General features: G+C 40.9%; 2 protein-coding genes and 1 long non-coding RNA gene across 9 annotated transcripts in view; 1 reads left to right on the forward strand and 2 right to left on the reverse strand.

The window, feature by feature from the left end:
* The first annotated feature begins 251 nt into the window (after positions 1-251).
* LOC129762177 (phosphatidylglycerophosphatase and protein-tyrosine phosphatase 1) lies at positions 252-3,766 on the forward strand. 5 transcript variants are annotated; one of them, XM_055760199.1, is made up of 5 exons: positions 252-712; positions 947-961; positions 1,107-1,574; positions 1,638-3,204; positions 3,270-3,766. In XM_055760199.1, exons 1-4 carry the CDS (start codon positions 707-709, stop codon positions 1,791-1,793), a joined length of 645 nt encoding a protein of 214 aa, XP_055616174.1. In that variant the 5' UTR covers positions 252-706; the 3' UTR covers positions 1,794-3,204; positions 3,270-3,766. The 5 variants fall into 5 exon arrangements, with proteins under 5 accessions (XP_055616174.1, XP_055616175.1, XP_055616177.1 ...); XM_055760200.1 differs by having other exon boundaries at positions 950-961; XM_055760202.1 differs by having other exon boundaries at positions 252-641.
* Positions 1,900-2,902, reverse strand: LOC129762181 (succinate dehydrogenase [ubiquinone] cytochrome b small subunit, mitochondrial). Its single transcript, XM_055760208.1, has 3 exons — positions 2,711-2,902; positions 2,328-2,634; positions 1,900-2,266 (listed from the first exon to the last, which is right to left on the reverse strand). Exons 1-3 carry the CDS (start codon positions 2,751-2,753, stop codon positions 2,077-2,079), a joined length of 540 nt encoding a protein of 179 aa, XP_055616183.1. The 5' UTR covers positions 2,754-2,902; the 3' UTR covers positions 1,900-2,076.
* A 2,390-nt stretch (positions 3,767-6,156) lies between the features above and the next one.
* Positions 6,157-13,554, reverse strand: part of LOC129762184 (uncharacterized) — a 132,958-nt gene continuing 125,560 nt past the window's right edge. Inside the window, exons 1-5 of one of the 3 annotated variants that reach the window (XR_008740570.1) lie at positions 12,690-13,128; positions 7,616-12,314; positions 7,448-7,558; positions 7,092-7,387; positions 6,157-7,032 (exon numbers count right to left, since the gene is read on the reverse strand). This is a non-coding gene — a long non-coding RNA (uncharacterized LOC129762184). Of the gene's footprint in view, positions 7,033-7,091; positions 7,388-7,447; positions 7,559-7,615; positions 13,129-13,554 lie in introns of those variants that run through there. The other 2 variants (XR_008740569.1, XR_008740568.1) reach the window with 2 other exon arrangements.

A 13,554-nucleotide genomic window follows, 5' to 3' on the forward strand; every position in this document is an offset into this window, starting at 1 on the left:
AGACTGAAAAGAACAACACAACACTGTCAAAACAATACTTGTAGCACAGATTGTCGTCTTTAAATAGCCGTATAGTATGACGCGATGCGATAAGTACAACACAAGATATGTTTAAGTGTTGCCATATATTGACCATATACGACATTTCTTTTTCCCCAACCCAATATTTACAATTTTTTTCTAAGTGCAACAATATAGAACGATAGTGACAGCTCACATCTCACATCCCCGGTCCTGAATTCCTTTCTGACACAATCCTTGTCATATACGAAATATTTGTAAATAACGCAATCGAGAATGGGGCGTTTTTTCTGTGATTGTGTAAATGTTACGCGTAGTTCTCGATCCTGTATAGTTAGCATTTACAGCTAATTAGATTTCTCAACCGCTCAGAGTAGATTCTATGAGGTGATTACGAAGTTTTAGTGCACATTAGGAAAATTTAGAACAACGACCTTGACCAACGCAATACGGAACGTATCATCAATTAAAATCAAAATACCTCCACGGGGTGTTGATCTGCGCTGCACACCTTTACCACAGATTAATTCAGACTTACAACTTGCGGGCCTGGAAGCGCGAGCGGTGATATAAACGCCCACCACACGAGGCGAGAGAAGCAACAACAAAAAAGCGATCGTGTACGTGTATTCGGGGTTCGGCTCATAGTCTAGCGGAACTTTAGATACCCTTCAGTTGATCCAGGATGACGGTAGAGTAGACTTTCACTTCTTTCGCTCGCTGTTTTTTGTGCATGGTCGAGTTCGTCGCTTGGATTCGTTATTTTTACCACTTCCTTTCGTAGTTGCTAGCATAGTATCCGTAGAATCCGTTGTGTCATTTGCTGTGCGAATTAATACCTGTTGATGTTTATCTCCTCCTCCTCTCTGTGTATCGTGTACTTTGTGCAATTGTTCACTGGATTATCCGCACTATCAAACAACAGCAGCGCAAGGGTCAGGTACGTCATCAGTTCTCTCTCCGACGCGATGAGATCGCGCTGAGCTTAAGTTCTGTGTGTGTGTGTGTGTGTGTGCGCAAGAATTTTGTTTGAACTAGAAAAACGGGTTTCGGTCCACCTAAATGACATTCTCTGATGATTGCAGGCAATGTTTGCCCGAGTTTCGTTCTATCCCACGTTGTTGTACAATGTGTTTATGGAGAAAGTGACCAAACGCAACTGGTACGATCGCATCGACGAGAACATGATCCTCGGGGCACTGCCGTTCCGTTCGATAGCACCGGAACTGGTGCAGCAGGAAAATATCAAAGCGGTCGTGTCGATGAATGAAGATTACGAACTGTGGGCTTTTTCGAACAACAAAAAGAAATGGGCTAAGCTGGGGGTGGATTTTCTGCAACTGGCCACAACGGATATCTTCGAGGCCCCCTGTCAGGACAAGCTCTGGAATGGGGTTGAGTTCATCAATCAGTTTCTGCCCAAAGAGAAGCGAATCAGTGGAATGGGGGAAGGAATGGAGGATTTCGGAGAAGATCGAGTCGGTACCGTGTATGTGCATTGCAAGGCTGGAAGGACGAGAAGTGCAACACTGGTCGGGTGTTACCTCATGATGGTGAGCGTAATTTTCCGTGATAAAAGAACATTTTCATTTCATTTCACATAATAACCTTTATAGCGCAATGGATGGAGTCCGGAGCGGGCAGTTCAACATATGCGTGAATGTCGTCCTCACGTCCTACTCGGAAGCAAACAATGGGAAGCGCTACGGATATTTTACAGCAATCGTGTTTCGGGAAAGCAAACATCCGAAGCGAGCACGGTCCCATCGTAATTTAGCAAAAATTGAACCATCAATAGGACTATTCAATTGTAAATAAGGCTCAACCAACGAACAAAGCTGTTCTCTATCTCCTCTAAGGTTAACGAAAGATGGAAGATACCAGCATTAGACTTCTTCTGCCTTCTATATTCAAATAAGAAACGATAGTTATTCAAATTATTCCGCTCTGCTGCACAGCGAATTAGATCTTGATCACAATTTGTTGCCTCCTCATTTACATCCGAAACCCATCATCCTTCGAACAGATCTGTGCTGATGACCTTCCCAAGTGTACTTAAGCCTTTGGCTTGGTACTCCAGATCTTTCTAATAGTGTTTGCGATACCGATGTCGTTGTGAATGAAATAAAATAGTCCTCCCAGCGTAGCAGCCGATATAACGAGCAACAGTCCATGGGCAATCTTGGGAACGGTTGATCCGAAGAGAATCGGTCGCACATAGTCGGTCACGATTGCTTCCAGACCCCTAAACATCAAACGAAAAAGGTCAGTAATCAAAGTCAAATATCAAACCAACACTCCCGTACCAATACTGATGCATCACAATACAAACGGCCATCAGGGCATCGCCGGCTTGCGACGGGAACATCATTCCTACGGGAAGCACTCCCAGCATGGCAGTGGCCAGGGCACGTTCGGCGTTCCATAGGGTGACATGATTTCCAGTTGCAGCCGCCTGTCTGATAGGACTGGCGGAAAATTTTCTCAGCGCGCTTACGCCAAGCGATGAGATAGTGGTAGGCTTCGCTGCCAGCAGTGACCTCGAGACCGATGTCAACGAGCGATTCACGGCTAGCGTTTTACCACCGTTGAGCAGCGAACCAAAAACTGGAGCTAGAGGTTTCAAACAATGCATTATGTAATAAACGTAATCAATTCTTATAAACATTGAAAACGCATCGACACTCACCACTTCTTGTGCAGGACGAACGAAGGATAAAGTGCAGAGCCATCCTGTGCGATATATACTAGTAGTTGCAGGGAGAAAAAATGACTGACAATTCGACACTAACGAGTTTTTGCGGATTCGTGCACTATAAAATTGCTTTTCTCGACTCGTGTGTGCCTTGCGAATGTCAATATTTTTCTTTCGGCACAGTCAACTAGATTAGGGTGATATCTAGTGGGATACAAAAATCAAGGTAAGTAGATGATGTGATAGAAATGATAAATGACTCAAATTCGAGCGCCAGTCACGAGCAAGATGCTAAACTATAGGTGTTTCGTTCTTGACACTTTCATGACAATACCCGAGACGAGTAGCGAGACGTAGCTTTCTGAATTATTTACTTTTTGTTTGGTTGTGTGGTTATGGTTTCATATCAACTCGCTGAGGAAAACAACTGAAGGAAGAAATAAACAAATATATATTCGTGAAAAATAGTGTACTATAGCTGCAATAAGGTATTGATATTATATATTATAACCGCTCCATGTAATGTAATTAAACATACACATACTCTTTACAGATACACAGGTCGAAGGCCACTGATCATTCAACAAGAGCCAAAGGTTGTACCGCTCATGGAAACTCTACACGAGCTGAAGATTGTACCGTCCAGTGACCATTCTACCCTGGATTCCTCGAGTCAAGAGAGACGCACCACGATTGATATGAGGTACAGACTAGGGGGGCGTCGCTGATCAATGGTCAGTTATACTCCAATAAGAAGTATCCCGTGTCGGCCACACATACATAGTACTGGAGACTGCAACATCCCAATTATGAGATCTTTGTAATACTAACCTCGAGCCAACCGCGAGTAATCGGTTACATATTACTAACATAGTTGTAAGACAAAAATTGTTAAAATATTGGACTCCCGGCCCCGTCAAGCTACGTGCCTTAATAAATTAATATATATTTTGGGAAAAAAAGACGGGTGGGTAATGTCGGGGACATAACCGGAGTGACGTAGGACTATACAAAGGGGACAGCTTTTGTTAAATATATATCTTAAATATATTGTTTTATTTTCTTCTCCTACGTGAATACCTACCTATCTACCTGAAAAATGGATTAGTTTACTGTTTACTCTTTATGAATATATTGATGGTTCTGAAAAGAACCTTTGGTGTTGTGTTTTTGTTATCACTCGATATTCCCATCTTGTTCGGTTAAACCTTCCTGTTTAGCTATTGCGTTTGCCACTCGCCACAGCTTTCACAGTTGGAAAATTTCTTCCCATCCAGCTTGTGACATGTTGTTCAGTAAATTACATTTAATACGACGTGCCGGAAAAACACTTTGCCACTCACTGAAACTAATTGTTGCCTTGATGAGCGCCGAACCGAAGCTGCTCTGTTCTTGATGCGGGTTTTCTGATTGTCGTGAGCAGCTTTGCAAGCCAACTTGAGCACTCCGACGGCCGAAACTCTATAATCGCTGTTAGGTATACTGGTGCTCCGGCACCAATCCGTTCGGCCTAGTTACCCTTGCGGAGCAGCAATCAGTGAATGCGACCAACAGGGAACTGAAGACCTGCACGATTCGAGTGAGACTTTGCCTTTCCCTTAACTTGTCCTCCTTTGTTACGTCCACGATGCCGATGCCGTACAACCACACGGGTTTACGGTTTGAAAGAAAATAAGATATTTTTTTTGGGGCCCGCGTGTTTTATACTCTAGCGGTACACACTCACAGGATAGAGACAAATCGGCAGACTCAGCCAGAGGGGCGAGTCCAACGAGACGAACGAATGAGCGTTAAAAGGGAGCGATGGCAAAAAAATACATTCATTACGATTTGTTCGCTCGTTGGATTCACATGCAGGCTAAAAATGGTCCTTTTCAGGATCACAACATTATCTTTAATCTGAAGAGTTTAATGTTTTGTTATCACTCGCCATAGCTTTCACAATTGGAAAATTTCTTCCCATCTAGCTCGTGACATGTTGTACAGTAAATTATATTTAATGCGACGTGCCGAAGCACCACTCAATGTCGCATTGAAGGCGATTTTAACCTGTAATTGAACATTTGCGATGACAGTGGTACAGTGTCGACTTTCAATGTGGAGTCATAATTTAGAACCTGCACTCTATGTTTACCAAAATGTCCAACTAAATATGTCGCATTACATGTCCGTCCAATTAGCTAAATGTCGAACTAATTGTAAATTACTGTACTTTCAATCTGGAAACAATTTAAGAATTGGTGAAAATTGAATAATCTGGAAAGTCCCCAACTATCAATAAGCTCAGAACAACTGCCAAATTCACATACTCATCAGATCCTGCCAAACCAATTATTAAAAAAATTAATTTGTGTTTTATTATTATTTTGGATATCGTTTTAGAAAGCATTGAACTGTATTTCGTAAACTCTTTTTTGGAAGGTTTAATGGCCCTGAAAAGCGCCTTGTTTTATGGAATGGTTCCAATTTAGAAAACTTAGTACTCGTTGTTTTGAAAAAAACCATTTCGAACGCCCTCGATGCCGCCTTGTTCTGGATTTGCCACCAAAGCAGTTTGTATAAAGAACAAACTTTTTTCTTCTGCTACCAGCTGCCGTTTTGCGATTGCGTTTGCCACTCGCCACTCGCTGCAACTGCCTGTTGTCTTGATGTCCACCGAACCGAATGTGTTCTGTTCCGAATGCGGGTTTTCTTATCGTCGCGAGCAGCTTTGCCAGCTAACTCGATCACTTCGGCGGCCGAAACTATATAACGCCGGCTAGGTGGACTGGTGCACTGGTACTAACGCGCTCGTCCTAGCTACCCTTGCGGGGAACTCCAGATCAACACGGTTCGAGCGGGATTTTGCCTTTCTCTTCACTTTTCCTCCTTTGTTATGTCCAGACATGGCTGCTTGGGTTGGTTTGTTGATGTGTTGTGATGCGAACTGATGTGGTGTACGGTTTGAATGAGAATGATCGTTACGGCAGCGGAGCGGGGATTTTTATGCTGACTGGCTGGCTCGAGAATTACGCATGTGTGAGACTGCGACCAATGTTTCGTTCATTTTTTTTCTTTTTCCTTTCCAATCGTGCTGCGTTGTATTCCGCTGCTGCTCTGGTTGCCCGTTTTGGTCGGTACGATTTGAGGAGCACAAAATGGACCAATCAAAAATGGGCACATAGGGCATTTTGACAATGCTTGATATTTCACAATTATTCAATTATTTATCTCATGAAAAATGAAATGTTATTCGTTATGATAGATGCGTAGATATATTTCCTATCAATTGATGCAAAAACCTTTGCGATCTATTGAGAAATGCTCGAGTTATAAGCGTTCCAAATCTTGCATTTTTTCCTACTTGTTCAGTGCCTAGATTTCCATTTCACCCCCTATATCTTCCGGTTAGACGTAGTCCTACGTCAAAAAATTATATATTATTCAATATTTTTGGGGGACAGTGAGGATTTGATGAGCTTGTGAGTGTGATAAAAGTGCTATAAGTCTAAGAAATCTGTTGTCCAACTCCTCCACAGATAATCGTTCATCTCGCGGTTCTCTATCATGCCAAAATTATATTGTGAATATTTTATTTACTTCAGATGCCGTATTATTGTGCAGTAAAAGGATGTGGAAACAAGGTTCTCATAACGAAAAATAACCCGGACATTGTTTACCACACTTTTCTCCGAGATGGAGATAAAAATCAAAAATCAAATCATATGCTCACGTCATTTCCATAGAAGCAGTTACGATGACCGACATCAAATGCGCCATGAACTTAATGGTACGAGGAAATATAGGATGTTGAATTCCAAAGTTAAACCTTTTTTCTGCCTTATATGTATCAGTCATTCCATGTCTAACCGATATAGTGGTTCTCCGATTTTCGTGGAAAGTGGTAGATTTGTTCTTTATTGTAAAATATTAGACCCGTCTTTTCTTGTTTTTTTTTATTAGGGCTGTGTGGTATACGTTGCAAATCGTGAATATTGTCACCGGATTAAGGGCATTGGAGTGATGTAGAACGTTGAACTTTTGACTAGTCTGAAATCGATCCACCGCCGCAACAATAAGAAATTTCTCACCGTGCAATTTTTCGAAATGACTGGTATACTCATCGGCAGTGCGGAAATACTCTCGGCATACAAAGCAGCAGCGCAAAGAGGGGTCCAAATTGTGTTTCAGCATACGTTTCACCGTAGTCACATAACGAATTTCCGATAGAAGTCGATTCGCCGCTACCATCTCTTTAATTTCCTTCAAAACTTTGTCGTTTTGTAAAATTGCATCCAGCATACGCAGGAATTTGTTTTGCTTTTTGGAAGTCAACTCTGAAAAATCAACAAATATAATCATTCTTTAGCGGAATAAATATATCAAACCGACCTACCAGCGTGATTGTTCTGTTCTTGCTGCTCCAGTAGGTTTCGCAACCGCTCCATGTTCAATTTAAAATGATTTGGTCGATTACCATTGGCATGCTGTTGGATTGGCTCATTACGTGTTATCAAATTGTGGTTCATCAACACCCAGCCCAACTCGTCCATTTTGACACGAGTGTGGCGCGGCGCAGTTTTATCTCTTCGAAAAGTTTTTCGCGTAGTTTCCGTTTGATGATGCCTCCGTTCTTGATCAGATTGTGCCGATAAATTCGTACCACGTACGATTCTATTTCATGCTTTTGCCCTGGTGATAAAACAAAAAAAAATTAACACTCTCTTTTAAATGCTCAATAAAACCACATACGAAAAACGCTGCTTGCTTGGAAAGAAAAGCATTGATTGCGCGGCTAGAAGGTAAAATATACTCAAAACATCCTTCTGCACTGTTTTTAATTCGACCGCTGATTGTAGATATCTGAAAAAGTAGAAGCAATTATGAGAAATTGTTATACGAAAAAATCCAGAAAATTACCTGCCTACAGTGAAGCGCGAGCAGCTATTTTGCCAACGAATGCATTTGTCACCAAAAGATATGATTTGCTTTGTAAACAAATTTGTTTTTTCACGAGCAATGGCCGAACAGCAATTTTGACATTGCGGTCCACCTATAGTATAACGCCTTGGTCACGAGCATTCCTTGAAGATGAACGTGGTCAGTAGAAATGGGCAAACCGTTCACGAACGGTACGAACGAACTAGTTCGCCGAAAAGAGTGAACGAACGGTCGTTCTTTTTCAAAGAACGGTAGTTCTCCCCACGAACTGATTGCGAGCGAACGGTTTGTGAACAAACTGATTCCGAAAGAACGGTTTGCGAGTGAACTGCTTGTGAACAAACTGGTTCAGAACGAACTGTTTGCGAGTGAACTGTATGGGAAAGAACTAATTGAGAGTGAACTGTTTGGGAACGAACTGTTTGAGAACGAAGTGTTTGCGGGCGAACTGTTTGCGAACGAACTAGTGCAGCTGACCTGATTTGCGCTGGACGACATGTATTGACATGTATTCATTCAATTCCGCCTACCATTCATATATTTCGTGATTATCAGAAAAAAAATCTGGGGGAAACTGGGGCGATTCATGGATTAGGTAAACATAAAATTTTATAGTGAGGGCATGTTGAGAAAAAAGTTTTTTCGTTGCTTCCAACTCATTGATTGGCCTATTGCGTGTCATGTTATTGTGATTGATTGTTAGTGAAAATCGCTGTTGATTTTTTTCCCTGAATGAACATTATGAAATATGTAATCTTACATGAAACCAGCGTGTTGTCCAAAAAGAGAATATGAAAAATTGCACATATTTTGTGCGCATCAAATTACTACATAGAGGCGAATGAACTTCAAAGTTTAAAGCCTTTTAAAAACAAAGAAAGAAAGATTACTACATAAATCCCATACGTACACTATCTAATCCAACGATATCAATTATTAGCTGTCTATTGATGTTGGGTTCCAGCCGACATTCTCTGTTGTTCCTAATACCAGGGACAGACATACAGCTGTACTTGCGCTGTAAGAGTACAGCGTTGTACAGGTACTATCGTACCATGACAGACATACTTTGGTTGTACATTGTACCGTATGTCAAACTGACAATCAGAATTTTTCCAATTTTCACCACATATTTCGATGCAAAAGGTTTTTATTTAGCGTCTAAACTATCAAACACAACAAATATGTTTCCAATCTGAGTTATTAACTCAAGAGAAAGTCTACGAAAAGAATGTTTGCCAAGTGTTTTGATTCGATTTGTTCATGCTACCCACCACTAACCGTCTATGGCGCTGCGCACAGTACAACTGTAGCCATGTACAGCGGTAAAATAGGTCGGTACAGGTACAGCGATCGTACCGAGTTGCTTGCATGGTTCTAGCGCTGTACATGGTGACAGACATACAATTTTCAAAGTACAAGTATAATACCGCTGAATGAAAGAGCGAAAGAACGGTTAAAAAGAACTGATTCACGTAGATGAACGGTTAATGAGTGAACCGTTCATCAAAGTGAACTGTTTTGCCCATCTCTAGTGGTCAGACTATACTGCATCGACACTACGAACTAGGTTTGGGCGATCTTTGGAAAAATATCGATCTTGATGGATCGATTTTCTAAACGGCGAAGGGATCGATTCACTGATTGAATTGGTATCAGAAAATCGATCTTTGCTGAATCGATCTGGTAAAAATCAAATGGCTTGTTTCCAACTTATATACTCATTCTATATGAGTGTTGTCTTTTCTTTAAGCGTTTTAGTGCGGAGCAAATTTTGTGAGTATATGCCAAAGCAAATTTTGTGAGTATATGCCAGAAATGCGGAGGTGTTTGGTTATATTTATATGAACTTTTAATTTTTTTTACACATCAAAGGTATTTCATTTTGATTATTAGCATGAAGGTTAAAAAAACGTGAAGACCCATAGAAGTTATGTATATAAAGGCATATATTAGAAATTCTAAAACTGATATTCATTTAGAACACCACTGCAGTAATCTCATAAAATCCAACCGTGAAAAACAAGTTTACAAGAATAAATCGACAATCAAAAAGATCGAAAAGATCGGAAAAAAAAACAATTTTCTCGATTTTTTGGAGTTAAATGTAAATTACTATATAACATACACAATGCATTCAAAAAGTACCGGGATTACCGCGCGCTAAATTCGAGAAGTGGCGATATCTCTGCTCCAACGCACGAACCACTTTCCACCAACTTTTGGCCAGCTACCGTTTCTACTGCGAACCGCTATCTCGATCCAATAGCTAGTTTTGGCTGATAAGAGTAACCCAGTGAATTTTTGTCGCGTCACAATTTTAATTATGGAGCAGAGAGCCGCCATCAAATATTGTGCCTCCAGGGCAAATAGTGAATGCGGTCTTCTACAAAAGTGTTCTGGAACGATTATTGATACAGATAAGGCGCATGCGGCTCGACCAGTACTGATCTGGAGAATGGTTTTTGCTTCATGACAATGCGCCAGCGCACACTGCGATTTTGGTAGCACAGTTTCTAGCCAAAAAAAAGGTGACTGTCATCACTCATACCCCCCCCCCCCCCCCTATTCTCCGGACCTTGTCCCGGTAGACTTTTTCTTGTTTCTCAAACTAAAGAACGCTATGAAAGGCGACCGTTTTGACGATGTTCTAGACATTCAACCAAATGTGACGCGTATTATGATCCATACCGGCTGAGCAGTTTAAACGCGCCTTCCGGCATCTCTATGAACGTTCAAAAATGTGTGTGGAAGGAGATATTCTAAAGGCAACTAAAGATAGTTGGTTTTCACCGATGGAATAATGGAACAGAATATTTACTTTTAGATCCTGAAGGAAAATATGAAGCAAAGTGTCAACAAAATGAGATTGAATCGAAAATTCAAGTTTTACCAAGAAAATGGCCCAAAGCACATAGCACATAAAGTTCACACATGGTTGCACTACAATTGCTCAAAAGTTATTGATATTTCTCTACAATGTCCCGACATCAGTCCCAGTAAAAAACTATGGAATTTATCTGTGTAGGAAATTTAGAAACCACAAAATTTCTAAAAAAATAACGATTTTTAAAACCACTTGATGAGAAAATATATGAATAAATATTCAAAATAGACAAAAAAAAGTTGTAGATAACGGTTAAAGACAGCTAATCACCCTCATTCCTGTTCACGATCGGCGATTGGATTTCACAACCCGATCGAGTTCGAAAATTTTGCATTCTACCCTCAAATTCGCCTCAAATCCAAACAAATCCAAAGGGGGTGAATTTCGAACTTTCATCGCAGCAATCAGACAACTGTTAAACCAAAACATAAACAAAAACGGCAAACGGTTATGGAAGTTTTAGTTTTTGCAGAAAATAATTTATTGCGCATTGGAATACATTGGAATAAAAGGTAAAACCAAATTAAATTAATATAGGTTCCGATTTAAAATTGTTGCCCAGATTATGTACCAATAGACGGAATATAACATCCGCTGGGACGCCTTGGGTTGGCAGCTCGTATAGCTATTCCGTCACAGCTTCCTGCTTCTATGGACTTTGCTCGAGGACAATCTGATTGGCGGCGGTTTCTCGGAGGAATACTGGCTCGTCGATTTCCGGCACCTGCTGGTTCATGTAACCGTTGGTTCCAAGCATTAATTTGGGCTCTACCCAAATAATAGATCCCAACATAATGTTTCAATAAAAATCGCCATAAATACCCACCGCCTGTTGCTTGTGAACAGTTGGCCCAAAAGTGAACGGTGTGTGCCCTGGGTAAAGATGCCCACCGCGGAATACGCTTCATGGGACCATCTGTCATTCAACAGAGCTGCCAGCTAGGCAAAATATAAATGAACTCACACAAAAGAAAAAAGGAAAGCAAAGCTCGGTAAAGAGTAATGCCGGCGAACGACTTTCCACCATCAAGGAAGTAGGAAGTGCGTGCCGGAACAAGTAAATTTTAATAGTGCCAGAGTGCATCGAGAGCAAATAGAGAAGATAGAAAAAGATTGTAATAAGAAATTAAAGAAATTATTAGAGAAAAGATAAGAGCTAAAAAGAAGAAGAGAACCGGAAGAGAGAAAAGAAGGTCCTTTCAGCGGGCCTTTTTTTTATATTTCATCTTTTTCTCCGCCGAGACGTGTGGAACCCGCCATTGAGATAAGGGACGTTCGACTGCAATTTCCGCCATTGATAGTCGACGTCGAGTAAGGATACCGGAACCAGAAGAGCCATATTCACGCTTGGAGCGGGGATTTTATCCGGAGAAAGAAGAGAAAAAAATACACGAAAAGTACTGCAAGTATAAAAGCATAAAATTTTGTGACGTCACAATTAGGACAGAAGAAAAAGGTAGGGAAAATAGGATAGGGTCAGAAGAAAATTAAAGAGTAGATTTAAAAGGAAGGAATTAAAAAAGAAAATTGTAAGAAAATTACATTTATCTCCTCTATTGCGGTTTTGGAAATTCCCGCTTTTTCGGACTCGAAAGGAGTCACCAGCCCTCGTCCTCGATTGGTAGGCGGAGTTGGCTAGCATTGCTCAACCTTTGAGAGATAGTTGATTGTGGGAGTAGTTGGTGGCTTCAAAGGAATGCGTAGGTCTTGTGGAGAAGGATAAAACCGACACTGCTCCTTTCTGCTGGAGGAACAGCTGTTTGCGAGTGACCGGAAGCAGGTTAAACGACCCTGAGAAAGGAAATCCTTAATTAGAGAGTTTCATTCACCGTGAATGGATGCTGTTGTAACTTGCAAGCTTCCAACATGAAATTTCAAGAATATCCTCTTCAGATGAAGTCGGCGCCCCACGGAACACAGTATCAAAAAAGTTCAACTTAATTTGACTATCGTTGCTTATCGGGAAATGGCTAAAGAAAGGCAGCTACTGCAGGAGGGAATATGAAAAATGTACAGTTCGAGATAGGTGTCGAAAGAATTGCCAATAAATGAATAACAGCTTGAAGGATAACTTTAATTACACACAGTTCCGTCAGCCATGACATAGATAGTGGTAGCATAACATCAAAAACAGAAAAATATAGATTATCCTGGAGGCCAACTCACCTAATGGCCGCCAATAATATGCAAATGTGGATGGTGAATCGTCTGACACCCATGGTCTCCATTGTTGATTACCAATCGGAATCCATTTGAGGCTTTCTGTTTTCCAGCTGACCGGCAATTTCCATCAAATACCCAAACGTTTCCACATCCTTCACGGTTTCATCTCCAAGTTTTGGGATTCGCTGCTTGGGAATGACTAGGAAACGCACCGGACCCTGCGGCGAAACGTCGTTGAAGGCACTTGTCATCTTCGTAGGTTATGTCCGCTGGTATTTGTTTTCTCGAATGATTTTATCGAAGATGGTTTCCGCGTCTGCAATGGAAGGTTTCAGTGGTGTGTCGCTGACGAATGGTCGTATATGATGCGCTTGTGCGCTTTTTCGTCCTAAGCAATTGCTTTTAAATTGATTTTTTTATACACAGATGAGACAAAGTGCACAAAATATAAACATTGCCCTTGAGGAATTTACAAGAGTAAATGTCAACACCTCCAGAGATGCCAGATAATTTTTTTCAAAGTATTCAACGAAAATCTGAAATGTTTATGTGTTTTATACACTGCCAGCTACCTTTGCAACCACCAGAATCGCAAAGAAGTGTCTGAAAAAAGAGGTTGTTAGCGCAGGGAGTTGAATCAAGCCATAAAGAAAAGTAATACCACATCCCTGCAGTCTGCAACTAAAATATAAGGGTGCAACAGGATAGAGTTTGGGACAAAAATTAAATATCAGTAAATTGCGAACATGTCTGCAAATTTGGCATCCTTGAGATGCTGGAAAACAAATTTCGAAATAATTCGAACACGAACGCATTGATAATTGTGCTTAATCGAAGTCGAACGGGTAACAAAATGCATCATTTGTCT

The sequence above is a fragment of the Toxorhynchites rutilus genome, chromosome 1 (assembly GCF_029784135.1).
Source record: "Toxorhynchites rutilus septentrionalis strain SRP chromosome 1, ASM2978413v1, whole genome shotgun sequence".
In the NCBI taxonomy this organism is placed as follows: Eukaryota; Metazoa; Arthropoda; class Insecta; order Diptera; family Culicidae; genus Toxorhynchites; species Toxorhynchites rutilus.